Source organism: Festucalex cinctus, chromosome 21 (assembly GCF_051991245.1).
Source record: "Festucalex cinctus isolate MCC-2025b chromosome 21, RoL_Fcin_1.0, whole genome shotgun sequence".
Classification (NCBI taxonomy): Eukaryota; Metazoa; Chordata; class Actinopteri; order Syngnathiformes; family Syngnathidae; genus Festucalex; species Festucalex cinctus.
The window spans coordinates 4263839-4290690 of record NC_135431.1 but is presented as its reverse complement, the minus strand read 5'-3'; the positions used below and the strand labels follow the sequence as shown (position 1 = coordinate 4290690).

The window sequence follows — 26852 nt, the reverse complement described above, 5'->3', positions numbered from 1 at the left end:
TCTTTAGCAAGTTGATCCCATATTAAAATAAACAAAGCTAAATAATGTGCTTTAAGTTTAACAAGTGTTTTCGTCTGCTATATTTTGAAAAAAAAAATAAAAAATACAAAATGTTCATTAGTAACCACCGACAAGGCTGTACTATAAATATAGATGAGGTATTTTTGATGATCATTCTGCTGACAATAAGTATGAGTAACATTATTGACAATAAATTTAATTTGACACTCAGGAGGATACAAACAAAACAAAACCATCTTTTATGCTTTGGACAGCAGCCGAGCAGGAAAGCAAACATCAAACAAGCATATTTCCATCAGACCGATACAGTAGAAGAAAGGCCTCCCTTCATGTATTATTATCAACAAAAAAAAAAAAAAACTCAAGAACAGTGAGATTTTGCTAAAATCCTCAGGATGGCACTGTTGATCAAAATCTCATGGTTCCTAATAAATAGGTGAGATTCAGAAAAGAGATTTATCCACAACTAATCGATTATCAAATTAACGGAAAACTGTTCTGATAATCGATTTCAGCTTCTCAACAGTTAAATATTGTCCGATTTAACTAGTAATGCTGCATCAAAACAAGATGCGCAGTCTCTTTTACTTTGGAAAACATTGAGCAGCATTTTTTTTTTTTGCAGATTTTCTGACTTGTTATGGACTGAAGCAGTAACCAAATCAAAATCGGTTTGTTGGCAATTTGAAATCACGTCCTAATTTTTACCGACGGTATGAAAAAGTACAAATTCAAAAAAGCTTAATTGCTTATTAGTTGCGGTTCAGAACAAAAGATATTTACATGTGCTAATAAGACAAAAATAAACTATTCCAGAGTGCAAAAAAAAAAACCAAATGGCAACTGTCACACGCAACACGCACACAAGTTCATTTAACATACTAGTAGCTCCAGTACTTTGTCAGTCAAAAGACCCCAGATGCAAGCTTTAACTTCCGCAACTCGAGTCTTGTAAAGTGCCAATAAGCAGCTGCTCGTGTCATGTCAAGTTTGTTATTTTTGCGCAAAGGATTTGGTCTGAGCTCCCTCAGCCCCAACTGCCATCAGCTTATTGCTTTCCTCGTCAGCAGGTGCGTGATTTTTTTTTTCTTCTATTGTCAATGGAGATCTCAGTCACTCTCGTGCACACAGCTTAGTCACCGAACACTTAAGTGGGGGAGCTGGTTGAGTATGCAAATGCATCATCGTGGGATTTAAAGTCATTTGCATACAAACGCGTTGCAAAAATAGCCGCCTGTTTTCTTCAAAATAGATCACATTTGTTAGGAAGTCGGAGCCGAAGCCGGAGTCGACGAAGTCACAAAAAAAAAAAAAACGTTATCAAACGAGTCAGGAAGACCTCGAAAAGGCGTGTGGAGGCGACGACAGAGCAGCACGGGTTACGACGGAGAGACGACGGCGGCGGCGGCTGTGCAAAAAAAAAAAAAAAGACATCAGTCCTCCCAGTGGCCTCCAGCAGGGGGCGCGCTAGCGGTGATTGGCCTGCGAGGACGCGGAAGACGGGTTGGAGGGCAGCAGGCTGTGCGTGCGAGACGGCCGCTGAGGTCGCGGCGGCTGCGAGGGGGAGGAAGCGGCCGAATCCGAGGTGGAGTCCGGGCCCGGGCTGCCTTCCTTCACGTCCGTATCCGACTGGGCCGGGCACTCAAAGTGGACGCAGTGGAAGACCTGGGGGGCGGGGGGGGGACGCTCGCGTCATTCAACTTTCATCCGTCTTTTCGAGCACTCAAAAGTCATGTTTGAGACGGAGGGAGGGTGCGGCTCACCTCGTTGGCGGTGTTGTGCGTGCCCACGATGCGGATGAAGGAGGCGGGCTGCTTGTCGAACTTGAGGCTCTGCCAGGATCTGGCGCACAAAGGGAGGTCACGTCGACACCGTTAAGGACACAAAAGCCGGCAAACGCCACGCCCGCCTTTTCGATCGCCTCACCGACACGTCACTCGGGTGCGGTCCACCACTTTGGTCCACTGCTGCTGATTGGTGGACACCTCAATGTAGTAACTGTACGAGCGCTCGTCGCAGTCCCACAGCAGGAGCCTGGCAAGGAAGTTAAACCGTTGAGCAAGACTTTTCTGAGGTATTCTCCCAAAAAGGGACAAAGTGCGAACTTTAGGCGGGTTATGTTTTGTTTTTTTGTTTTTTTAGCAATAGAACACAATATTCTGTGGGCCTTGCAAAATCAGTCAAAATAACTACTTAAGTGTTTATGGATTACAGTTTTGCCATTTGCTTTGTTTATACGTGTTGTTCTCAGTTTTAGAAACACAAAAACATCTATGCTAATTGCCATTAGCCCATCTATAGTTTGTTATTGCAGATTAGCATTATGCTAGCTCCATTTTGTTATTAAATGGTTTGGTCATTTCTTTAGTGTGTTTAGATATTTCATGTTGAATTTACAATGTGTAAACTTGAATGTACTGCACGTGAGAAGCACGTTTTGTCTGCTACTTGAAGAGATGATGGCAGATTTTCACCTCTTTCGGAACATGTGCCCCACGTTGCTAACTGCAACCAGAACGCTTACCCACCCATCCGTCGATTAGCGGCTCACCTTAAGGAGCCGATGCAGTAGGGCTGAGCCAGCTGGATGACGATGGCGCCCGAGCCCAGCTGGTGGCAGGTGTAGCCCGAGTCCCAGTCGTAGTTGCGCGTGTCGCCGTTGAGCAAGGCGTTGCGGCTGCGACTCACGCCCTCGACCACGCTGGCGCACGACGCCACCGTGGCCACGTTCTCGGTGGGGACTGCGCGCACGGGGACGTCAGATACGAAAGATGCGAATGAGCGAGCGAGCGTTCCCCCCGCAACTCACCCAGCAGTCCTTGCTCCAGCGTGAAGGTGCGGTTGGTGAACATGCACTCAAAGGCCACCAGATGGAAGACCTTGTTGACCGTGTTGTGCGTTCCCACGATGCGAACATACCTGGAAAATAGTGTTACTTTCGTCAACGAAAACTAAACACAAATCATTTCGTCAACACACATTTTTCACCGGACGAAAACCAATCACAGTTCACCTGTTTTCTAGGTTTGGTCATGTGACGTGTGCAAGCTGAGCTGTGATTGGTTACCTGAGCCCTTGTGATGTCATTTTCAGTCGACAGCAAGTTGCAAAATGTGTTTTTAAAAGGTACTACTTGTACGTGAAAAATAATGAAAGAATAAAATTAATTCTAGACAAAATATTAATGTTTGACTGCCAAAAATGGCTAAATAAGGAAAGTATCTCTTTAATACTTATGTAAAACAAAAACGGCGTCAGCGTGGTTACAAGAGCAAAAACGAGTCCAGCATCACATGAGGCGGAAAACGGGCTTGCCTGCACACTCTGGGCGTGAAGAAGAGATTCTGCCAGGAACGGCACAAATACTTGGAATGGTCCACCACGCGAACCCAGTCCAGCTCATCCATGGAAACCTCAATGTAGTAAGAATACGAGCTGCCGGCAAAACAAGACAGCTTGGATCAGATTGTGCGCAAAATGACGACGCGCGATGGAGCGGCGGGCGGAACGTTACCGGCTGTCTCTGTCCCACAGCAGCAGCCGCACGTGGTTGATGATGGACGGCTGGCCCAGTTTGACCTGGATGCCGGCCCGCCCGTCCTCCTCGATGGGGTGCCGGGAGAAGCCGTGGTCCAAGTCGTAGTTCTGCGTGTCCCCGTCCAGCAGCGCCGACTTCAGCTCGCCTTTGGTCACCTGAGCGCCGTGCTTCATGGTGGCGATGTTCTCCTCCGGAACTGGAAGACGACAACAACCGCCGAATGACTTCAAGAACTGCCCAGGTATGTTTTATTTATTTATTTTTTTGGGTCCAGGAACCTCCCACGTCTCTTACCTCATCTCATTCTCAATAAATAACGGCCGTGCTATAAAAAACATGCCGGCTATATTTAAGAGTAAATAAGGTATTTCTATCCCGCGGATTTCATTTATTGCGCGGATGGTCTGGAATGTAAACACCTCATATTTCATGTCATAGATCTCATTTCCCACTTCTCATCTCATGCCCGTCCCGCATCTAGTTTCATGCATTATGTTTCACATCTGATTTGAAGTTTTAGTCAGAATTAATCAAACAATTCCCATAGTTAACTTCAGATTAATCGTAAATTAGTTGCACATTATCTGTATTACATTTTCAATGAATTTTTTTTTCTTTATGTTTTTAAAAGGCTTGTTAACTCCCAAAAACGCATAAATACGTTCTATTTTAAATATAACTAGTGTCCCAAAGACGTATTTATACGTTATTGTTTTTTTTAATGGGGGTTTTTAATGCACGAGCACACAGAAGGCTTTGATGCAGCCTCTGAACTGAAGAGAACGGTTGAAGCAATGGTAGTTATTAAAAAAAATGGTCAGAAGGTGGCAGCAGAGTATAAGAGATCAACCAAGGTCATATTGCAACAAGCTGTTTTCTCCACACTTTTAGACAGATTTGTGAATAATGATGAAACTTAGCTATATTCTAATGCTAATTGCTGCAAAACGGAAACATACTTTTTTTTTGCTGATGAAAGAAGAGACTCAAATCTTTCTTTTGGTAGGGCTCCATGTTTTTATAGCAATAGAACACAATATTCTGTGGGCCTTGTCATTTAACGTTTATGGCTGCACACATCCTGATTTTATTCAACGTTTTTGCCGATCAAAGAGTTAACGCGCTAATTTTCGACGCCCCTAGCCATATCTTATCCAAGCCTCACATCTCGGATCTCAAGTCATTATCTCTCCGCCCACGTCACCCACACGCAAGCAACAACAGAAAGAGCACTGACTGAGCATGCCGCGGAAGTTGAGGTCCATGTTGCGGCTCTCCGAGCGCAGCTTGATGGCGTCCAGCAGGTGGTCGGGGCTGAGGAGGCCCGAGGGCCGCACCACGTTCAGCATCTCCGTCAGCGTCATGAGCGGCAGCCGCACGGCCGCCATCACCTCCCGCGTCTCGCTGCTGTCGCCGCGCTGCCGGCACCAGCGGCACAGCGCCTGGAAGATCTCGCGCTCGCCGGCGGCAAACGAATCGCGCCGCACTACCATCAGCAGCGCCGTCTGTCGACGCAGAAAAAAAAAAGCGTCAACCCGCCCCCCCAGACGTCGGATGCGGCCCGGGTTCCCGCGCCCCTCACCTTGGAGAGTGTGAGGAAGCCGTCCGAGTTGAGGACGTCGGGCGCGTGCTTGTCCATGTAGGAGCAGCAGGCGGCGCTCAGCGCGCTCAGCGAGTACAGGCTGGCCACGTCGAAGACCAGGCACACGTTGCCGGTGTGCAGGACGGTGCGCAGGAAGTCCGAGGTGGAGTCCTCCAGCGGCTGCAGGCCGTAGCGGTGGGCCAGGCCCAGGAAGTCGAGCAGCACCTCCTCACGGGCAGAGCTGAGGCTGGCGCGGCCCGTGTATAAATAGCGCAGCAACATGGAGAAAGCCTCCGCCCGCGTCTCCTCAAGGCTCACCTCCGCCTGCGGCTGAGATTCCTTCATTCCGCCGTACAACAGCGCCCTGGTGGACACACAAAAACTTACATTTAATCCAAACAAGAGTACATAGATTTTCTTCCCAGCATTAACTTGCACACAAATAAGAGCTCGCCGGTCACGCGCGCTACCTGAAGTAGTGGCAACGTGCGGCCAGGATGACCCGATGCGCGGGGAAGCGCTTGCCCTCCACGATGAAGGTGACGTCGCTGTACTCCTCGCCCAGCGCCAGCGCGCCCAGCTGCTCCGACAGCAGGTGGATGTGGTCGATCTCCGACACGGAGGCCTGCTGCCGCAGGGGCTGGCTGTTGTTGCTCATGCTGGTGCTGGGGGCCGCCTGTCAACGGTGATGCAGACAACAAGAAGCTAATGGAGAACAAGTCAGCAATCGGACCAGGCTATCGTGAGTCGGACTTTTGTTTTCTTCAAAATAATTATATGGCCTTTGTGGTTCAAAGCGTATCCCCTGCTGACTTGCACTTCTTAGATGAACAACATGGTTGCAAACAGAGAGGAGCTTTGAGGTGCAACAATTAAATGACTAATCAGTTATAGAATATATAACTACATATTTTTTCTTAACTAATTCCTTATTTTTTTAAGAGACCTTGTCCAAATGGTGGGAAGCATAAAATTTTCTAACGAAAACCTATTTACATCTGTGGAAGTTAACACTCGCATGCTTGATACCAGAAGAAATAAAACAAATATCATAAGGGGACCAGTTCAGGGTGCACCCTGCCTACTGCCCGCACCCAGCTGGGATAGGCTCAAGCACCCCTCGCGACCCTTGTGAGGAAGCGGTCAAGAAAATGGATGCATGGATCATAAGGTGAAGGAAGCCAAACTTGTTTTGAACGCATTGATGTCTCTGTATTTGGATAAGTAAAGTTAAGTGGAGTAATCGGCTAAAAGCGGAATTCAGATTTTTGCGTGGTGGAAAAAAAAGCGTGGATTTATTTGAAGACCATCCGGCCACTCCCACTTTTAATGATAAATCGTAACAACCTGTGGTTAAGGAATGATCTAAAATCAGCAGAGGTTCGTCTTTTGGTCTTACTCTCTGGCAGACTTTGACGTTGTCCCTCGTCGTTTGTCGGACATTTATTTGAAAGCCCGATGACGCGCCATGTGCCAAAAGCCATTTTCCACCCATTCCCTCGAGTTTGACTCACCAAGCAGCGCGCAGACAAACACTTCGAGTCCTCAAAGACGCGTCCAAAAAGAGAAAAAGAACAAAAATCGCTCGATTATCCTCCGCGTTGAAAAAAACCCCTCCAAACATCCAATGGGGTATATGCCACGGAAGAGGCGGGACTGTTTTTGCACATGAGCTTTGATTCCGGTTCCGGTTCGCGACGTGTGGGTTTGTCAAGACGCGATCGGTGACCCCTCCACGATCGGTGACCCGCATGCGCAGAAGATTGTAAACGCGGATTTGTCACTATGTTGCAAATTATACAACAAATAATGCAAGTCATCCTAAATGAGGGTTTTTACTGCCACACTTCAAATTGTAATTGCTTTTTATTACATAGATTGTTAAACAAACTGACACAAATAACAGTAACTAATACTTTATTGGCACAATTAAGTTATAAGACATTTTTTCAGAAATGTTTTTGAAAGAGTTCTGCCCTCAGTGAATTCAAATGGCTTCTGCTAGGCTTCTTTTTTCTTTTTTCTTTTTTGCATGTGTGCATGCGTGTATGATTCTGTATCAGAAACCATGAAAAGAACATGAAAATGAAGTGGCATCTTTATATTTAAACACCTTAAAGAGGCCCTACAGTTACATTATTTTCTTAAAAAAATTTGAGTTGAAATGCAGGCGATTAGGCTCCTAATCTGATAATGACGATGGTGGGAAAAGTGCTTCTCATCCCATTCACCAGTAAAAAAGTACCTAACTTTGCCGATTCATTCATAAACACTAATAGTAGATGCTTCACCACAACATAAAACAAAATGGATTGATTTCTTAAACCAAGTACTGCTTTAGGCATAGAAAATATTGAGAGATGTGAAATTGGAAACAAAAAACAAAAACACATACACAAAAACGGCAAATTACATGTGGCAGGCACAGGACTATGATCCCCCACTGATTTTGAGTATAGTTCACATGGCATGGAAGCTGTTGAGATAAAATGCACATTTGTATGTATAAAAATTAATAGAAAATATTGAGATGTGAAATGGAAGAGGCGTATCTGCACAACACTTTCATCCCAGCATGATTTTCAGTTTTTACGTCACATGACCTGGAAGTTATTGAGCTAAAATGATCATTTTTATGGATAAAATTCATAGAAAATATTGAGCGATGCGAACAAGAGACGTATCTTGTGTGGCAGGTCCAGCACTAGTATCCTACACTGATTTTGAGTCCATGTGATCCAAAGAATTTTTTCACTTGACTACGAGATGCAGCATGCAATAAATGTACCTTGGCGGATCATGTGCACACAAACTAATGCATGAAGCCGTATTATTAATAAAACAGGTCCCGCTGTGTTACTCACTAGTCACTAGCACATATTTTTACTTCGGCATGACGTCATCATTATGCAAAAGAGTCAAGTGCTTTGTTGTCTCTGATGACAAACATTTTTTAGGGCTTTGCGACGAATGACCACAGTCCACTCATTTGGAATGGATGGTGTTGGGTTGGACCCGAGCTACAATATACCAGGCAGTAGGAGTATCTTCTCACTCAGATCTGCGGTGAGCTGACTCCCAAGATGCCTAGTAAGCAGAAGCTGAGGAAACGCCGAAACATACAGAAATTCCGAACACCTTACCAGAGATCCGAGCGAGCGCCGACGCCTAAACACGATGAAAAGGAGGAGCAGGAAGTGGAATCTGGGCAGATGCCGACGGTTCAGATGATGATGGGCTGTCTGACGGTCCCGCTTCAGCAGGTCAAAACTAATGCAGAATACCGGAAGGATGTTAGCCAGGCTGAAGCTGTCATGCTGCAGAAGGCCCCGGACCAGACTGAAGCTCTTGAAGAGCAAGATTTTGACACAACTGCAACTTACTTAGTAGACGAGACCATTGCGGCGCTTCTGGAGGCTCAGACCGGCTTGGCCACACCACTGGAAGACAAACCTGTAGATGGACCTGCAGCTGCAGCAAGGCAAGTAGGGGAAACAAGTGACACTGAAATGGATGTAAAGGAAGGAAGAGAACATGAGATGCTTGGATCAAACGAGTCAACTGAAGTGCTCCGAGAATGCAAAGCTATGCTTTCTGTAAATGATTGTACAACTGGATGCTTGGATGGCACCCCCACTGCACCTCAGGAGCAGGAAGTAACTCCATTACCTCAGGACCCTGGGAAAAATCTTGGATCTACTGTGAACGACACCAGTGCTGCACCTTTACGTCCTGCGCTTGAGACAAATGTTGGATCTCATATGGATGGAAGCTTAGATAAAGAAAGAGCTGCATTACCTCAGCAACTAGAGACTCATGTGGAATCGCTTATTGATGACACCTACACTGCATCTCAGGAGCAGGAAAGACCTCCATCACCCAAGGAGATAGAGACAAATGTCTTCAACCTTGCGGATGAGAGCTTTTCTGCACCTCAGGAGGACGAGACACTTTTGTCCACTCAAGAAGAGGATACAAAGTTCGACCCTCTGAAGGATGACGCATTTGCACTTGATGAGAACATGTCCAATGAAGCAACTCATGAAGATGACACTGATGATGCGACACCTGCAGGAATTCCAGAGACTGCAGTTGATGAAGATGACACAACCACAGCAATGCGAACAGAACCAACCTCTACAAATGATCGAGTGCACAAGGATGCGAAGCTTGTGGGCTCTCGCACAGGACTGACCTCTTTCAACATGAAACACCTGATGTTCAGAGTGTGGCTTCATTTTGGAAACTTGAGAATGCCACAGCAAGCCAGACCAATGACAAATGAAGATAAAAGTGGTTCACCTCCAGAGCAGGGAACGCTTGAAAAACCAATGGTGAATTGTACAACTGCAATGCTGACGGAGAAGCTCACGAATGCTGAAACTCGGAAGGAGGGAACACCTTACATACACTGTGAGATTGTGAGCGATGGAGCACCTCAGGGGGATACGACTGCTGACAAAGATGAGACATCCGCAGCATTTCAGGAGGACACAACACAAGTGGCACCCCAAGAAGACGAGTCAGTTGCTACTACTCAGGAGGAGGACCCAACTTTAGGATGGTGTAATATTGACATGAAGACAGAAACACTGGAGGAAGTGACGACTGCTTCTCACGAGGATGGCAACATTGTAGCACTGGTGGAGGAGGCACCCGACATGGCCCACGAGGAGAACACTACTGCTGCACATCCAGAAGATGAAATAAAGGAAACGCCTCATAGGGACGATGCCATCACTTTTGCTACATTGCCTTTGGAGAATGACACATCTGCAGGAACCCAAGACGAGGATCTAGCTTCACCTCACGGGCACTGCAAATCCAAAGCTCCAAAGGATGCCATAAATGCTACACTGGTGTTTGAGATGAATGTGGCACCGCTTGGAGAGGTGGAAGAGAACTATTTAACGCTTCCAATATCAGTTCAGGTTGATACCGGATCTGCAGAGAAGACACGTCCTTCAACACAAGAGGATCACACAATTGCAGCTCCTGTAGAGAAAGAGACAACTTTAGAAACTCAGAAGGTCGAGCTAAGAGTGGTACTTCAGTGGTATGGGAGACCATTACAACCAAAACAACGTGACACAAACAGTACCACACTTTTCGCGAACGCAGGATCTCAAGAGCATGAGACAACCTCAGAATCACAGAAGTTTCAAAATGTGGTTCTTCGGGAGGAGAAGACACCTCTAGAATGTCAAATGGTTGAGACAAATGTGGAGCCTCAGATAGAAGAGATACCCTCACAACCACTTAAAGATGATAGAACTACTTCACCACAGAATGATGACACAACCACAGATGTGCTGGATGATGACACAACTGCTCCGCCACAGAGGAAGGACAAAGACACACATCCCCTTGTAGATGATGCAACTACTGCACCCCAGGACGACGAAACAATGATAGAACCTGAGGAAATTATTGCACTTCAGGAGATTGAGACAATGGCAACCCACCAAAGGTACCCTGACATACCCTGGACCAATGAGACCAGCACTGCACCTCTGGAAGACGAAGAGCCATCAGCTGAGGAGCTGACAACGCTTGACCCTCAAGATAAGTTTACTGCACCTCCTCAGGAAGTTGAGACAAATCTTGCAGCTCACGTTTCACACCAGCTAGAAGAGATAGCCACAGTTGTTCAGGTGGAGGACACAACTGCAGAATCTCAGGAGGTTAAGGGATGGATGGAGGATGAGACACCAGTTGCACATCAGCTGGATGAGACATCTGCAGTTCGTCAGGAGGCGCATGCAACTGTTAAACCTCTGGGAGGACAAATGGTTCAGCGAGAAGTGGCACATTACGGGGATGGGACAACTGCAGTGCCTATTGAGGAGGGTGTGAGTGAAGCGCAGCAGGAGGAAACAACAAATTCATCTGAAAAAGCCGAGACTTACGCTCAAAATATCACCACTACTCAACTTAAAGAATGTGAGACTGCAGCGTCAATGGAGTTATCCACAAATGGTCTTGACCAAGCAACATCAGTAACACTTCAGGAGGGTACCACCGCTACTGCACCCGAAGCAAATGTGATAACTCTGGAAAGCAATTCAACCTCAGAATTTCAAAAAGTTGAGACAAATTCAGAACTCCAGGTGGATAACATAAGTCCACTGCCCCTGGAGGTAAGTACTTTTACATCAGTTCAGGTGGAAGAGGCGACGGCTCCTCTTGCTAGTGACCCAACTGTAACACCAAAGACCAATGACAAAACACCGCCTCATGAACATGAAAGAAATGCAGCACCTGGGGTGGTAAAGAAAGTTAAGTTCTATTTAAGCCCAGACACAAAGGTTCCATCTTATGATACAACTTGCTTGGAGGATGGTGCAAGTACAGCACCGCAGGAGGAGGGAACAATTGTGGCAGCTCAAATGGATGAAACCATTGATGAGCCACAGGGAAAGGAGACCACTACATCGGCTTTACAGGGTGGGGCACATGTTGAACCACAGGAGGATGAGATTAGTTTTGCTCCTCATGAAGATGAGACCACTACTTTGGCCCTGCAGACTGAGACTATTGATGAACCTCAGGTGGATATGACACTGGCTGTACCTCAGGAAGATGAGACCCAAATTTCACCTTTACGGGATGAGATGGGTATTGAACCACAGGAGTATGAGACTACTATTGTACCCCAGGAAGACGAGACTTCTACATCAGCTTTGCAGGATAAAATAACTGTTGAACCTCATCAGGATGAAACCACTGCTACACATGAGACCACAATCTCTACACCAGCTTTTCAAGACGAGGCAAACTTTCAACCTCAGGAACATGAGATAAGTGCTGCACCGCAAGAAGATGAGATAGCGACATTGGCTTTGCAAGATGAAACCACTGTTGCTCCTCACAAAAATGAGGCCGTTTCATCGTGTCTGCAGAATGAGACAAATGTTAAACATCAAGAGGATGAGACCGCCGCGCCGCAGGAAAATAAGATTTCAACATTCTATCTACGGATTGAGATGAATGTTGATTGTCGGGAAGCTGAGACTGTTGTACTTCAGGGTGGGGAGACGTTTTCCGCAGCACCAAAGGACCAGTCGTCTACATTATTGTTGCAGTATAAAAGAGATGTTGAATTCCATACGGATGAGACCACCGCAGCTCCTAAAGAAGATGGGACTATTAATGCACCTCAGAAAGATATTGTTGAACTCCACGAGGATGAGACCACTGCTGCCCCTGTGGACCATGAGGCCACTGCACCATTGTTTCAGGGTGAGACAAATGTTGAACCTCATGAAGGTGATACTACTTTTGCACCACGGGAAGATGAGACTACTGCTGTCCATCAGACATTTGAGACACCTACACCAGAAACAATTGCTGAACCCCATACTGATAAGACCACTGCTGCACCTCAGAAAGGTGGAACTTCCAAATTAACTTTACTGACTGAGACAAATGTTGAATCACAGAATGAGACAACTGAATTCCCAGAAGATGAGACCACTGCAGCAGCTTTGCAGGATGAGACAACTGTTGAACCTCAGGAGGACGAGACCACTGCAGCACCTGAGGAAGTTGAGTCCTTTACATCAGCTGTGCCGAATGAAGCAAATGTTGAACCTCGGGAAAATGGACATGAAGAGGAAGAGACGAACTCTGCATCTGAGGAGTACCTAACCATGTTCAATTAACTGAAGAAACTGAGGCATTGCTCACTCATCATGCAAGTAACTTGTTCTTGACGCTCAACCAAATGTAAATGCAGCCGGTGACTCAAAATATTTCTTAGGTGTGTTAAAAATATGCGTGTTACCAACCCTTTAGTGACTCAAAAATGTAAATAAAAATCATAAAATATTAATGCTGTGTTTTCAGTTATATAATTTATTTCAGTCATGTGCGGCAAATTTACAAATTTACATTAAACTCTGGCCATTTGCTATTCAAACTGGTAAACTGGTATTTTTCTGACCTGATGGTTTTTGAAGCAGATCTTGTCATTCATCCAAGTCATTGTCTTCTCAGGGCATTAAATCCATCACAACTGAACTGTTGTGATTGTATTAGAAGACATTTTGCTGTGTTATTTAGATTTAGATCCCATTTTGGTTGGCTAATCTATCTTGCATGTTTGGCTTTCATTTGGAGCAAAATAGAATGCACCGATGTTTGTGGTCTTCCTAAAACACAGTAGTTGCTTTAAAGTGAAGATTGATCTGTCTGCCTCTGCAGTTGAGTAAATGTACACCTTGTATGACTATTTTTGCGGGAAAGCTGCTGTTGTTTGTGGTGAGCATGTTGCAGGCGTCTCTCCGCTAACTGCTAACGAGCTGAGAGAGTGCATTGTTCTCTGACCCAAATTTGGTGACCTGGAACTGTGTAAAAAAAAAAACCAAAACATTCAACTGTCAAACTAGTTACGTACAATTAGCTAATTTGTGGATCAAAAGCAGATTGTGCTGACATTACAGCAAAGCTGAGAGTGGAACCTTAAAACAAATACAGAATATTCATGATTGTTTATTTAGAATGAGCGTTAAGTTTCTAAAGATGATCTTGAGAAAGGTCTGCATCAGTCATAATCACCAAGGTCTATCTGCTCAGCAAAAGGTACAAAGTATTCAACTGAAGGGAAAGAGTTGTTTGTGATTTATACCTCTCACAAAAATTTAAGGATTATTGTGTTGGGGTGAACTCTTCAGGATGAATGTAAAATGTACCATAACCTTGACACTGGGTGAACCTAATTTGACCTCTAAACCAAACCTTTTAAATATAAATCAACTTATCTTTAAATATACATCCACGTTGTTGTGAATGTCTCCATTCAGGTGCAGAGAGAACACCAAGATGAAGAAAAGTGTAGAGAAGTCAAACCTAAATTCACTTTCATGTTACGTTCATCTTGAAATTACCCAACAGCTCAATAGCGCTCTGTCTTTTTTTGTTTTTGTGAATCGTGTGTTTTAATGAATGACATTATCTATGTATGACTGAATAAAATAGTAAAATGGCTCATAATAGAAAATTAGTTTGGGGTATGTTTACATATTAAACTATGCATTTAGGCAATTAACATTTAAGGGAGTTTTCCAGGGAATTTTGAAAATTTTGTTCTCTGAGCAAAATACAGAAATTCTGTAAATATTTGGGAGTCTAAGTGTCACTAGTTTCATTAGGTCTTTTGTGTGTAGTAAACTTGATTTCCAGCAGATGACGCTACAGAACCTCACACAGAACAAAGAAGATGAAGCTCAAGGATTTGTGGGGAACATTTAAAACAAGTGTCTACTTTCTTTTAATATCCTCCAAAGCATTTAAAAACACGGTATGTTGGCCTTAAAGAAACATCTGCACCTAATTGGACTGTTAAGAGGGCACGAGGTGTGCTAAATATTATATTTGAGTAAGTATGTAAATGTAAGTTTGATTAATGAGTTGTTAATGAAGCTCAGGTGTTGTATGGTGAAGCTAATGCTAATAGCCGGGTAGCTAGTTAGTAGCAAGGTTGACGAGCTCGTACCTTGTCTTAGCCTTATTCAAACAAGAAACTTGATGGCTTCCAACTTCTTTAAACTTTGAAAACTTAGTTAGTTGGTAGATTCGTGTAACCGTGAAGTGTATGTGGCATTCAAATGAGGTTTATGGGCTGAAGTTAGACATGTATGTAGATAAATTTAGCTAATTTATTTCATGAATACCTAAGTTGTAACGGGACAAGCAAAAACATTTAGTTAATTTACCTTCAATCGTTTTGCCTTTTAATGACTGTCTTTAGCCTAATTGCCATTGTCTGCCTTTGAATTTTCACTTTTAGGGTTTCGCTTTTTTTTTGCCTTCACTTCAGCCTGCCAAACAGCCACATTTCAAAGGTAAGTTAAGTGTATTTACTATTTACTGTATTTATATGATTGTCTTTTTATGTAATTTTCACCCTGGGAATCAACTGCACCCATCAAACATAATCAAATAGCTTTTTGACTTAAAAAAAAAATGTTTTATTAAAAAAAAGAAAAGAATATAACTCACAGTTGCACAGAAATGAGTTGAGGACCCATATATCACCAAGTATCAATTTATCCTGGTTGTTATAAATGTGAGGTCGCTATTGACAATTCTGAACATCCGATATTTCCGAAATACAATGTAATTCAAATGCTTCCTTCACACGGCGAAATCTATGTATTGTATTGCTTTTGCCTGTGACTACCATACAAGTAGTCTCTATCAGCCTAATAAAGGCAGAATTTTTAATCCAGCTCTAGAATCGGACTGCATTAGGTTGTACAGGCTGGCCCATGTTTTTTTTTTTTTTTTTTTTGTGGTTATGTTTTAATGAGGATTAAAAAAAAAAAGGATTGACTAGTGAGTGACTGTGTGCGTACGTATGTGGGCATGCGCCCTTAGTCTACGACGGAATCACATTATGACATTTTAAGAATACAAATGACTCGTAATGAACCAATTTTGTGCTGTGGGTGTAAAAATATGTTTTCATACGTCGTAAGAAGGCATGCTCAGCTAGCACCATATTTACTGTTTTCATTTGATTTTTTTTTTTCCTTCACATTTATGCATGTTTATTCTGGGAAAAAAATCTGAAATGTGATTTTTTTTGCACTGTCCTCCTTTAGTCATGGAAAAACAATTTTATGTAACGACAATTATGTATTTATTTGTGAAAAAATGCTGTCTACACCAGTATATTTACGATTGTGCTGAACAGATTTGAGGATACAGACCTTAGATTTCGGATTGGATGTCATGAAAAGCAATAATCAAAATATTAAAATAACAGAAATGTGTAACTGTAATGAGTATAAAGCTGCTGCTGCTGTAATTGGTGAGTGTATTCTCCGTATGTCAGACCTATTTTCTCGCTTTGTTTGTGTTGCCACTCTTGAGTATGAACCCTGAAGCAGAGTCACACAGTGCTACTTGTCTCTTGCTCACCCGAGAGACGCGTTAAAACCCCACCACGCCCCCACCGTGCGCCTCAAACACATCCAGTGGCTTCATCACTTTTTATGGCCGAGGTCCCGCTCAGCATCAGGCAGCTCATCCAGCTGCTTAGAGGCGGCGGACGGATGGATGGCGCGGATAAATCTAATTCTGTTTTTCATCACCCCGGCTTCATTCTTCACAGCCTCTTTTTTTACGAGACAGGGCAGCAAACGTGGGTGGAGTTTTTTTTTTTTTTTTTTTTTTTTTTTAGATTTACAGCTGACAAATTGTGGCGACCATTAAAGCCAAGGGCCCGCCGCTAATGAACAGCCGCTGCAATCACGCAAGCGGCGGGGGGCTCCGTGGCACCTCATCGATCCTGTGTCAGCGTTGGGTGTGTGTGTTATATTCCGACTCTGACTCTGTCACTCCAGAGGACGCTCAGCATCGTGTTGTACTGTATTATGATCTAAACTCTACACAGCAGTCCACATTTAGCTCTGCAAAAAGGCAACAAAAGCCTTGCATGGTGTGAATGAATGCATTCAACCACCCGCCCACTCCGACCGACCCCCTCCGTCCTTGCGTTTTATTTATTTTTTCCCGGGCCCCGTGGGTATTGGCGTGCAGTCAGCAGGTCCCAGCTGTTGCTTGGCAGCGAGACGGAGTGCAGCAGGTTGTCATCAGACTGCTAGCATCCTCGTGGAAGAGAGGGGAGATGAGCGGCGTAATTAGCGGGGAATGAGGCCAGCGGCGAGCCAAGTGGTCCCCTGGGAAGGGAGGGTGTTGTGGTGCGTCCCTCACCCCCACCTGCGGAGCCTCAGGGACCCTGACACGCGTGGCTAATCTGCAGGGAGCTACCTGTTGGACTGGGCGCGAGACATTTAGAGTGCTAACGTTTTGACAAATTTTTCACGATCCTCAGTTTGTGACAAAATACCACAGTTACTAAAAGAAAGCGTTTATGTTCTTTGATAATCAATAGTAGAACATGCACAAAGGTTGGTTTCTTCAAAAACTCCGAAAAGTGGAGAAAATGAGCTTTGTGTGAAAGACATGACGTTGATGCTAATTAGGGCCCAAGCGGCGGCGGTGGTGCTGCTGCGAGGCCTCATTGTTTTTGAAGAAAGTCTTCTTCTTCTTCTTCTTCTTCGCAAACAATTGCATTTTTGAGACATAAACGTGAACGAAAACTCACCAAACTTTAAACACAAAGCGGGCCTGGCGAAAAATTTGATATTTTAAAGTTGCCATGCATGATAACAGAAAAATGGCTCCGTAACGCCCCCCTACATAGGTTTAACGGATCCCTGTCCCGCTACGATTGTCCTACGGCTACGAAAATTGTGTGGCACCTGTAGCACATCCAGATGAACAAAAAAGTATTTTGATAGGTGTACCCGAAAATAGACAGGAAGTGATGTATGAGTATTTGAATTTCCAATTTTGACCCATTTTTGCACATTTACAGGGGTTATACTTTTGCCCCCCTTCTCCTCCTTGATAAAACCTTTCCCACACAAGGCTTGTCAAAAACATTTTAGATGCTCCTTGTCCTATTTGGCAGTACCCCAACGTGCCACTACCCCAACGTACAAGTACCCCAACGTGGCCCTGGTTGCGAGGGCCCTGTATAGGCGTGAAAAAATAAATGGATTATTAAATATGCTGTCTCATCTTTAAATTATTTTTTTTTACTCACTTTGCTCGTGCAACTGTATCATATTCATTTTATTGTGGCTTGTGTCATTGTGTATTCCGTGTGTGTGTGTGCGTGCTTGCAGGTGTATGGCGGGCTCGTCGTGCTTCCATCTGCGTTTGCCACTGATGAGTAAAGCCATGAAATAGATCCAGCTGGAGATGCGCGGCCCGCTGCTCAAGCCTCCTGGGAAATCATCCACACCGTGTCCACTTCCTTTAGCACCCGGGAGAACTATCAATAAGTGGGTAATTGAATTTTAAGCACAAACACCGCTGTCAAATGAGCGTCTGCACGTGTGTGTGTGTGTGTGTGTGTGTGTGTGTGTGTGTGTGTGTGTGTGTGTGTGTGTGGGGGTGTGTGTGTGTGTGTGTGTGTGTGTGTGTGTGTGTGTGTGTGTGTGTGTGTGTGTGTGTGTGTGTGTGTGTGGGGGTGTGTGTGTGTGTGTATGGTGGTGGTGGCTGTTTAGTTGCATGAACACAGCGAGGCTGTTGTCGGGCCCTCTGGGGATGAGAGCAGGAGGGATGAATGTTTAATCCATTAAATAACAATTACGCCCTGTGATGCCACACAGTAGCTGTTGCGGGGGGGGAGAAAAGGAGGAAGGGAGGTGAAGCGCTCCTTCCAAATAACTTCCTTATAGCAAATGCACACAGTCGCAATTTTGCAAAGCACTTTTAGCTCACTTTAGCTCAACATGCAGTAGAGCAGATTAGGGATGCACGATAATACTAGGGTTGTAACTGGGGGCGTGAAAACCAAATAGAAAGAGAGGGTGAGGAGAGGATTTTATTGATATCTCTGATTCAAAGACAACCAGTAACGTTTTGCCAAAACAAAACGCTCAGGTTTTAAAAAAATGCAACAAAAAACTGCGAGGTTTCTGTCATGTCACCATGATGCACCGTCTGTCAATATGAGGTCGCGCGCATCATGACATCACAAATATGAAACACTACCATAGGCGAGGTTGAGTGGTTGAAGATTTGGGCCCAACCTGAGCCACAAATACCACGGATGGACCAATGTGGCATGTCTATTATTATCGGTGGATTTCTTTATTATCTGGTTTACTGTATGATATCAAATTGGTCTATAATTGCCGATAATTTTTTTGTTTACATTGAATGCTTAGTTGTTTATTCATCCTCCTGCTAACATCTTACCATCCTTCACCTTCCTGACAGACTGGGATAAAAATTAAACTATTCCATTTTGAGGCGTGCGACATGTCATGAGAAACGAATGCATAAAACGTCTCGACTGAACGTGTCGACTCGTAAACTCATCAGTGAGCAAATAATGCGGCGACTCGACTCAAGTGTGATGATGATGATGATGATGATGATGATATTTCATTTAGTTCACCTCAACGAGCAGGCAGCCAGAGAAGACGGCAGATGTTTTGCTGCCGTCGCCGACTTTTAGTGTGCTTTCGCTTTCACGTGGAACAATAATGTGCTCAACTCGAACACTTGGAGGCCTTCAGGGTGTTGAAGAACTCGTGATTAGTTTACACAACGCTGCTAATAAGGGGAGAAGATGTGATTATTCGACAAGCTGCTTATAAAAATAAATAAATAATAATAATAATGTAAATGAGATGTATTTTAATGTGAATCTAAACCCATACGATAGATTTGGTAGCCTGTTATAACAAGCAAATGGAAGTAAAATATTCTTTTTGTTTGTTCACTTTTCACAAAAATAAAAAAAGGACAGGCTCAAGTGTTGTGAGATTATCTCAAGGATGCAAGTCGACCTCATGATGATAAAAAGGAGTCTAAAAATGGTTGCGTGCAAAATTGGGTTTTTTGTCAACAACTTCTTCATATCAAGCCAGGATCGAATTCTTCTACTCGTTGCATTAGGTACAAACGGCATTTACGCAATTTTATTAATACAAAAAAAAAAGCAGACTTAGGTGGAAGTGTTTAGACTTCACATTCTTAAAAAGAGAATTGTTGAATCAATTTATGATTAAACAGAGAATTGTTGACCAACTTAGTGAAATTGGTAAAAGTGGTAACACACGATTGAATTAAATTAATCCAAAGTGATATATTAAGTTAATTAAATTAATCCAAAGTGATCTGACTTAAGATCAGTGAATGTCTGAAGCATTGTATTTGCTTTTTAATCTGTTGAAGAGGATAATTCAGTGTGATGACGAGCATGGAACTAAAAACGTATGTGATAGCAAAAAAAAATATATATATATTGTGTGACTCTTGAAAAATGAGTCAAAATGCACTGAAATGACTGGCAATGAATAGTTAAGAATGCTAAAATAAAAGAGATGTTATGATATGGTTTGACCCAGTAATTGACTTATATTAACTCAATTGCTCCCACAAAAAAACATGTAAATACGTTCTATTCTAAATATTACCATTGTCCCAAATACGTATTTCTACATTTTTTTAATTATTTTTTTTTATGCGAGAGCATACAGAAGGCTTTGATGCAGCCTCTGAACTGAAGAAAACGCTTGAAGCAATGGTAGTCATTACAAACACGGCCAACAGGTGGCAGCAGAGCATAAGAGATAAACCAGACCCATGTTGTAAACAAGCTCTTTTCCCCACTGTTTTAAACGGATTTGTGAATAATGAAACTTAGCTATATTCTAATGCTAATTGCTGCAAAATGGAAATAGATAGAAATATACTTTTTTTTTTCCTGATGAAAGAAGAGACTCTAATATTTGTTTTGGTGGGTTCCATGTTTTTATAGCAATAGAACACTATTTTGTGGGCCTTGCAAAAGCAGTCAAAATCTAGTATAACAGATCGAGTTAAAGCTGGGAAGTGTGGCAACAAAATGAGCTAAAAATCACTCATCTCGGTTAATGTATGTGCGCACAGCGTGGCTGGGAACGCGGTCCTATTTTTTATTTTCTCTCCATCCGCTTGAATGGGGGAAATTGGTGTACAAAACGGGATTGTGGGAAAACTATGAATGTGTGAACTGAGAAAAATGCAAGCACACCTCTCGTGAATTTTTGGAATATGTCGAAGTTTGAACGGAGTGAATCGGATGAAAAATGTGGAAGTAGTAGCGGGACAGAAAAGTTGAGTTGAGTTGAGCATTAAAAAAAAAAATCCGACCACCTCCTACCTCTCCAACCAGACACACTTCCCCCCAGTCGCAGTGTGTGTGTGTGTGTGTGTGTGTGTGTGTGTGTGTGTGTGTGTGTGTGTGACAGCGCGGTCGTTAAGTTGCACTCCTGATCCAAAACAAGTTTGCTAGCTGCGCTTTTCTCATGGCGCTCGCACAATGGGCCGTGTATGGGAGCTGCCTGGTGGCATTGCTTAATTAGGCGAAGACTTGATTCATTTGTGCCAACTGACAGCTAATTAAAGAAGTGAGGGCGCATGGGAGCAAACGCAGGGGATGGCCGACTGTAGCCGGAGTGAGCCGCGCTTACGTTAAACCTTTGTGACGCCCACCTGCCTTTTTTTTTTTTTTTTTTTTTTGCATGCGGCCTCAAACGTATGTGGCCCGTCTCACTGGACAGTGTTGAAATGCAGCCTGTTGAGACATCTGACCGCTTGCGGAGAAACTGAAAGTGTATTCACGAAATTCTCCCAATCGTGACTGAAAATTTTCCGAATGTGACTGACTGGAAGCCATTTCAGGGCGGGCCCCGCCTCTGTTCCCAACTTAGGCTCCGGCTCACCTGTGACACTTTTGAGGACAAGTGCTGCAGGAGTTAGTTAACACGATTAATCACAGATTTGCTATCTGTTCTAAATGTACAATAAAATGTATCATAAAATATTTATTCAAAGTTTTCATACTTCTTGTTAACAAAAGTGGAAAAAAGATGTTAAACTAATAGAATAATGGCTGCGTCTTTTAGTCCTTGATACAGTAATTTTATTATAATTCATAAAATTGAGTTAAATTAAATAAAAAAAGATGTACTGTACTGAGTGTAATATTGATTTGCGTTGAGATCATTTTTGTGCCACTAAATGATTAGCAAAAATCGAGAGTAACTTATTCAAAGACTGTGATTGGCTGAAATATTGTGATCGGTGCACCTCTATTTGCGACCATTAAAGTAACACTAATTAACTTTCAGTTTACATTGAGTATAAATAACGTTGCCATATGGACAAAAGCGGTAATGTTATGCCTGAAGGAAGACCACATTTCCCATGAGGGCAAGCGCATTGCATCGTTTTTTAGCTGACTTCTGTCTTTGTAAAGAATGGGGAAAAAGGGGGAAGTGACGTATGCCATAAAGCAGTCAGCACGTTTGTAGTTTTTTTGTGTGGCAGTGTTCCTACCAACCTCCTCAAAGTTGCTTCGTGCCAGTAAAAATGATACAGACCCACTCAGGCCATGGCAAAGGTACCATTCAACTACTATTAAGTCGATGTTTCATCAGAAGAGTTATGAAAATATTTTATTAAGGTTGAAAAGTTCCTTAGTGCTATTTAAAAGTGTTGTTGAACGTCTTGTGACCTTGAATGACCCTGACCTAAAAACACTTGCGAGCCTTCGCCGTTTAGCAGCAAAAAGATAGCGACTGCGTGTTGCGTCGTCTCCCGCGTTTCAACAGGATGTCACGGGACATTGAAACAAGTCGTCTGGAGTTTGGGGCGGAGGCAAACATTAAAGGTCCCGCCCCCGGGTCCAGTCAACTCCAATTTCTCCCCAGCAGCAGGACAAGGACGAGGCTCCCGGCAGGAGGCCAGTCCGGGGAGGACAATTAGGGGCTTATCAGCGTGTTCCTGGCAGGGCGTCCGCTCGCCTGCTTGGCCTCGGCCCTGAGCCGCCGCAGTGGCTCAAAACAGTCAGGGGCATTGTCTCACCTAATTATGCTGAAAGCGGGGACCCCCTTTTTTTTTGCCTGTCCGAATCCCCTTCTCCTGCCGAGCTGCTTGTCCTTGTCCACTGTGGGAGTGTGCTAATTACACTCGAAATGGGTCCGAGCAATTATGTCACTTCTGATTACAGTGATGTTCCCTTTTTTTTTTTTTTTTTTTTTTTGGTGGAGAAAGTTGTGTTTTTTCGGGGGGCCTGTCTCCCATGAAAGACTGGGGCCTCATTACGCCAATAACACATCAGCACATGCAACAGGGGCAAAGGGGCACCCGGGCTCCCAGAAATGGAGACCCGAGAAAGGCAATAGCATGAAGTTATTGCCCTAATTAATGTGCCCAATCACCATTGGCAGGCACATTGTGGGAAGCTTTTTGTGTCCTCACCTTAATGGGATGTTTTGATCAACGGCTGTTTGCTGACCCGCCGCCGACGCTAGGAAACGGCAATTAGCTAGATTAGGGGAGCCATTTCTGGCCCCCGCCGACAAAGGGGCATCATCACAAGGAGCCATGCTACACAAACGCGACCTGCCCAATAAGTTTGCGTTTGGAAACACTTTCGGGTCCTCAAACAGTTTTCTTAGGGCAGACATTTTGTGTGTCTCAGTTATCACGTTTGGAAGATTTTTGAAAAGCTGTCCCAAAACGTCCTTTAAAAAAAAAAAAAAAAAATGTAAACAAACAAAATTATGTTTTGACCATTTTAGGGATTTAGTCTGCCTTTATGATTGGCATATGTAGATCAATGCCTTTTGATTGCTGATCACAAAATTCGAAAGTCATATTAATTAAAGGTTTCTGATTCGTTGTTGATTTTCTGGTTATCGTTATTTTTAAACAACATAAATAACGCATGTTTCGTATGTTTTCTGCACTGCCAATTTGAAATCCTGTCTGGATTTTGGATAATCAGTGATGGAATATTTTTTTTTTTAAACCTTATTCATCAGTAAATCAAAAACTCAATTGACCGATAAATTGACTATTATTTTTAGTGAGTATAGCCCTTAATTTGAAAAATGTGCATCTAATCCATGCGGAATCACCGTCAGCGGATCTCACGCTAATAAATATGCATAGGTTACATATTTAGACATATATAAAATATCTATATGCATATAGCCTATGTGCACATATATGTTACATAATTGATTAGAAGGGTTTTTCCTTTGAGTTTCACCAAGTTTTGTGGGGAAAAAATAAGCCTAATAAATGTTGAAAATGCAATTTGTGAAAAAATATGTCATGAGGAGATTATATCTAAGTTCCATACTTATTTGCGTGTCTAAACCAATGAAAAAAAAAGCATACTTTGGATGATCTCAACACTTCTGGTTCATGATTGGAACCGAGCTAACCAATCACAACAAAGTTGATTTGCATGATGTTCATGTTAAAAATGTTAGCCTATATCCTAGCGTCCACTATAACAAATAAAAACAGAGATAAGCTAAAAAAAAAATAATCCATGTTTATGTGGGAAAAGTCAAAATCAGTGTAAAAAAAAAAATGTAAGTGTGCTTGCTTGATGTGACGTCACTGCCTGCACTGCCTGCAATTATGGCACAAAAATAAATAACCGTATATGGAGCGTTCAATTCTTCACCCGTGGTTGGGGGGTTGGGGAGAAATGTTCTTGACATGAAATTGGTAAACATGCGTCCGAATGGCGCATGTGCAGATCGAGGACGCATGCATGTGAGGCCCACAGATGGCCCACGCGGCGTCATCTCATCTCTCTTATCAGGGAGCATCTCCAAACGTGCAGACAGTCAGTCCCCGAGGAATCACCTTTGGCTTGATGATTGTATGATCCATTCATCATGCGCGTGCAACACGTCCACGCGCGGGCCACAAATCAGCAAACGCGACACTAATTGAATAAATAGCTGATTACATAAAAGAGGGGGTGTGGGGGATCAATTGCTGTATGCACTTGCACTTACACAGCAGATGATTTAATTGCAAGTACATGCTGCAGTATTTTAATTAGCGCTAACCTATATTAAAAGGCAAATATATTTGTAAAAACAGCAGACTGTTAGCTGTTGTCCCCCTGGTGTGTCCTCAATACCCATAAGTGGGACGTGCACGTTTGATCACGTGGCCGATTATGAAGGGAGTTGATGGTGGGCAACGGGTGGGGAGGGGGAGGCAAAGCAGCTTAATAACAGATCAACAGATGCGCGCAAGCACTATGAGAAAAAACAAAACAAAACGTTTTTTATTGCGCAAGCCTAATTAGAATATGCAAATGAGAACGCGCGGCAGGGACGGCGAGGTCGCGCGCCTAACGGATCAATGGCCTGGTCAATTGGCTCGTGAAGTGACGTCATCGCCTCATTTGACCAGCAATGCGTGATAGTGACACCAATTGTATTTGTGTGTGTGTGTGTGTGTGTGTGTGTATATATATATATATATATATATATATATATATATATATATATATATATATATATATATATATATATATATTAATCTGTGGATCCGGTCATATTTTGTTGTGGATTAACAGCAGTTTACATGTATATTGATATAACATTTTTGCCATTTAATTCGTTTTGTCATGCATGACAAATGTCCAGTTACTATGCATGCATAATAACTGGACATTTTAGTTGATTTTTTTTTTTTTTTTTTTTTTTGTCAATCAAGAAGAGCATATTCTTTGTGGCTAAATCCAATAAATAGCCTACCGATTTTTTTGGTCGAGACTTGTGTCCATTATTAGCATTTTGAAGCTATCAGACGCTTTAGTTTATGATTTGATATACGATCATTAGTAATGTTAGTGGATGTTTGTTTTAATATAGTATATATTGTGTCTATTATAACTACAAATATTTTGCTCGATATTTTTTATAGGCCTACTAGAAGTTTATTATAATCACAACGTATCTGATAATCTTAAATAAATTTACGCTGTTGTTTTAGTAGCAGCAGCACGATAAACATTGATATATTTAAAAAAAAATGCTCTAGCAACATTATATCATAGGCCTATAGTTTCAAAGACGTTTTTTAAAATCCAGTCGATTGAGGCATGCCATTGAATTCAAGCGTCTCACAATATATATAACAAAAATAAGTAAAATGAGATTTTTTTTCTTTAAAAATAATAATACATTTTGTTTTGAGGCAGAATTTTTTTTCTGTGCGATTAAACGTCAAATGTGAGCCTGCTCCTTGATTTTCGCAATGAATTTGAGAGCTTGTTCCGCCTCATTGGCTCCATCAGATGAGCTCAGTGATGATGACAGCTGACAGAAGCACGAAGAGGGGAAAGTATAAGCTCCTCTTTGCCTAATTACTTCCCAAAATAATCTTCAATGGAGAAAAACAAATTCAAATGTTCTGCCTAGAATTAAAAAAAAATGGCGTTAAGATGCGATAAGAGAAAATAAAGAGATGTTTATAATGGAGGGCCGCGCTGGTGGAAAGTTTAATGTGAAGTCTCTCGTGATTGGCTGCTGCGCGTGTGGAGGGAGGGGTGGGAGTGCGTGTTGAGGGGGGGGGGGGGGGGGGGGGGGGGGCGGATAAAGACGAGCATCCCGCCCGAACGCCAACTGAAAGTGAAATCTCGCCAGCATCATCATGACGGGCAAGGACGGCGCCGTGCTTTCGGACACGGAGAACAAGCAGACCCCCGCCGGCCTGCACGGGGGTGCGCAGCAGCCGCCCCCCGCCTGCAAAATGCCCCCCATCACGGCGCACCGCCGCACCGGCTTCGGCATCCAGGAGCTCCTCGGACTCAACAAGGAGCCCCAGCAGCCGCCGCCTCCGCTGCTGTCGCCGGCTGCAGCCGTCGCAGTCGCCTGCGCCGGGGGGCTGAGGCGGCCCCTGGAGGCCCTACCTCACCGGGGCCACGTCCTGGCCGCCCGCTCGGCCCTCGGGCATGTCGGCCTGCTGGGCCCGGACGGCATCCACTCGTTCTACAGCCAACCAGCCTTCCTGGAGGCGCTCAACCAGGAGGCTCACAACGTGCACCTGCAGCCGCTGCACCGGGCCAGCGTGCACGCGCACGTGCACGACTTGCGCAACTCTGCCAGCTCGGGTGAGTCCAGAGGGGGGGGGCGGAGAAAATATTCGCGTTTTTTTCTTTCATTTACACGTCATGTTGAATTTCTTAATCGGGCGTTTTGTTAATATTTGACTTAGAGTATTTATTCCATTGAAATTGCGTTTATATTAACACATTTTCTTGTTTAAAAACTGTACATTAAAGAAATAAATTAAATACATTTTGAGGCCGAA

General features: G+C 43.5%; 2 protein-coding genes across 6 annotated transcripts in view; one reads left to right on the top strand and one right to left on the bottom strand.

Annotated features, from left to right (window-relative positions):
- Positions 1-201: 201 nt before the first annotated feature.
- On the bottom strand, positions 202-6803 carry btbd9 (BTB (POZ) domain containing 9). Its single transcript, XM_077509759.1, has 11 exons — positions 6656-6803; positions 5612-5817; positions 5142-5505; positions 4797-5064; positions 3536-3755; positions 3337-3456; positions 2831-2940; positions 2573-2762; positions 1948-2055; positions 1785-1863; positions 202-1686 (listed from the first exon to the last, which is right to left on the bottom strand). Exons 2-11 carry the CDS (start codon positions 5797-5799, stop codon positions 1489-1491), a joined length of 1845 nt encoding a protein of 614 aa, XP_077365885.1. The 5' UTR covers positions 5800-5817; positions 6656-6803; the 3' UTR covers positions 202-1488.
- Positions 3784-26852, top strand: part of LOC144009870 (visual system homeobox 2-like) — a 29162-nt gene continuing 6093 nt past the window's right edge. Inside the window, exons 1-4 of one of the 5 annotated variants that reach the window (XM_077509762.1) lie at positions 14318-14520; positions 14932-14986; positions 17843-18001; positions 26186-26652. In XM_077509762.1, coding sequence (XP_077365888.1) covers positions 17919-18001; positions 26186-26652 — 550 coding nt within the window. In that variant the 5' untranslated portion in view covers positions 14318-14520; positions 14932-14986; positions 17843-17918. Of the gene's footprint in view, positions 3801-14317; positions 14521-14615; positions 14778-14931; positions 14987-17842; positions 18006-26185; positions 26653-26852 lie in introns of those variants that run through there. The other 4 variants (XM_077509763.1, XM_077509764.1, XM_077509765.1 and 1 more) reach the window with 4 other exon arrangements.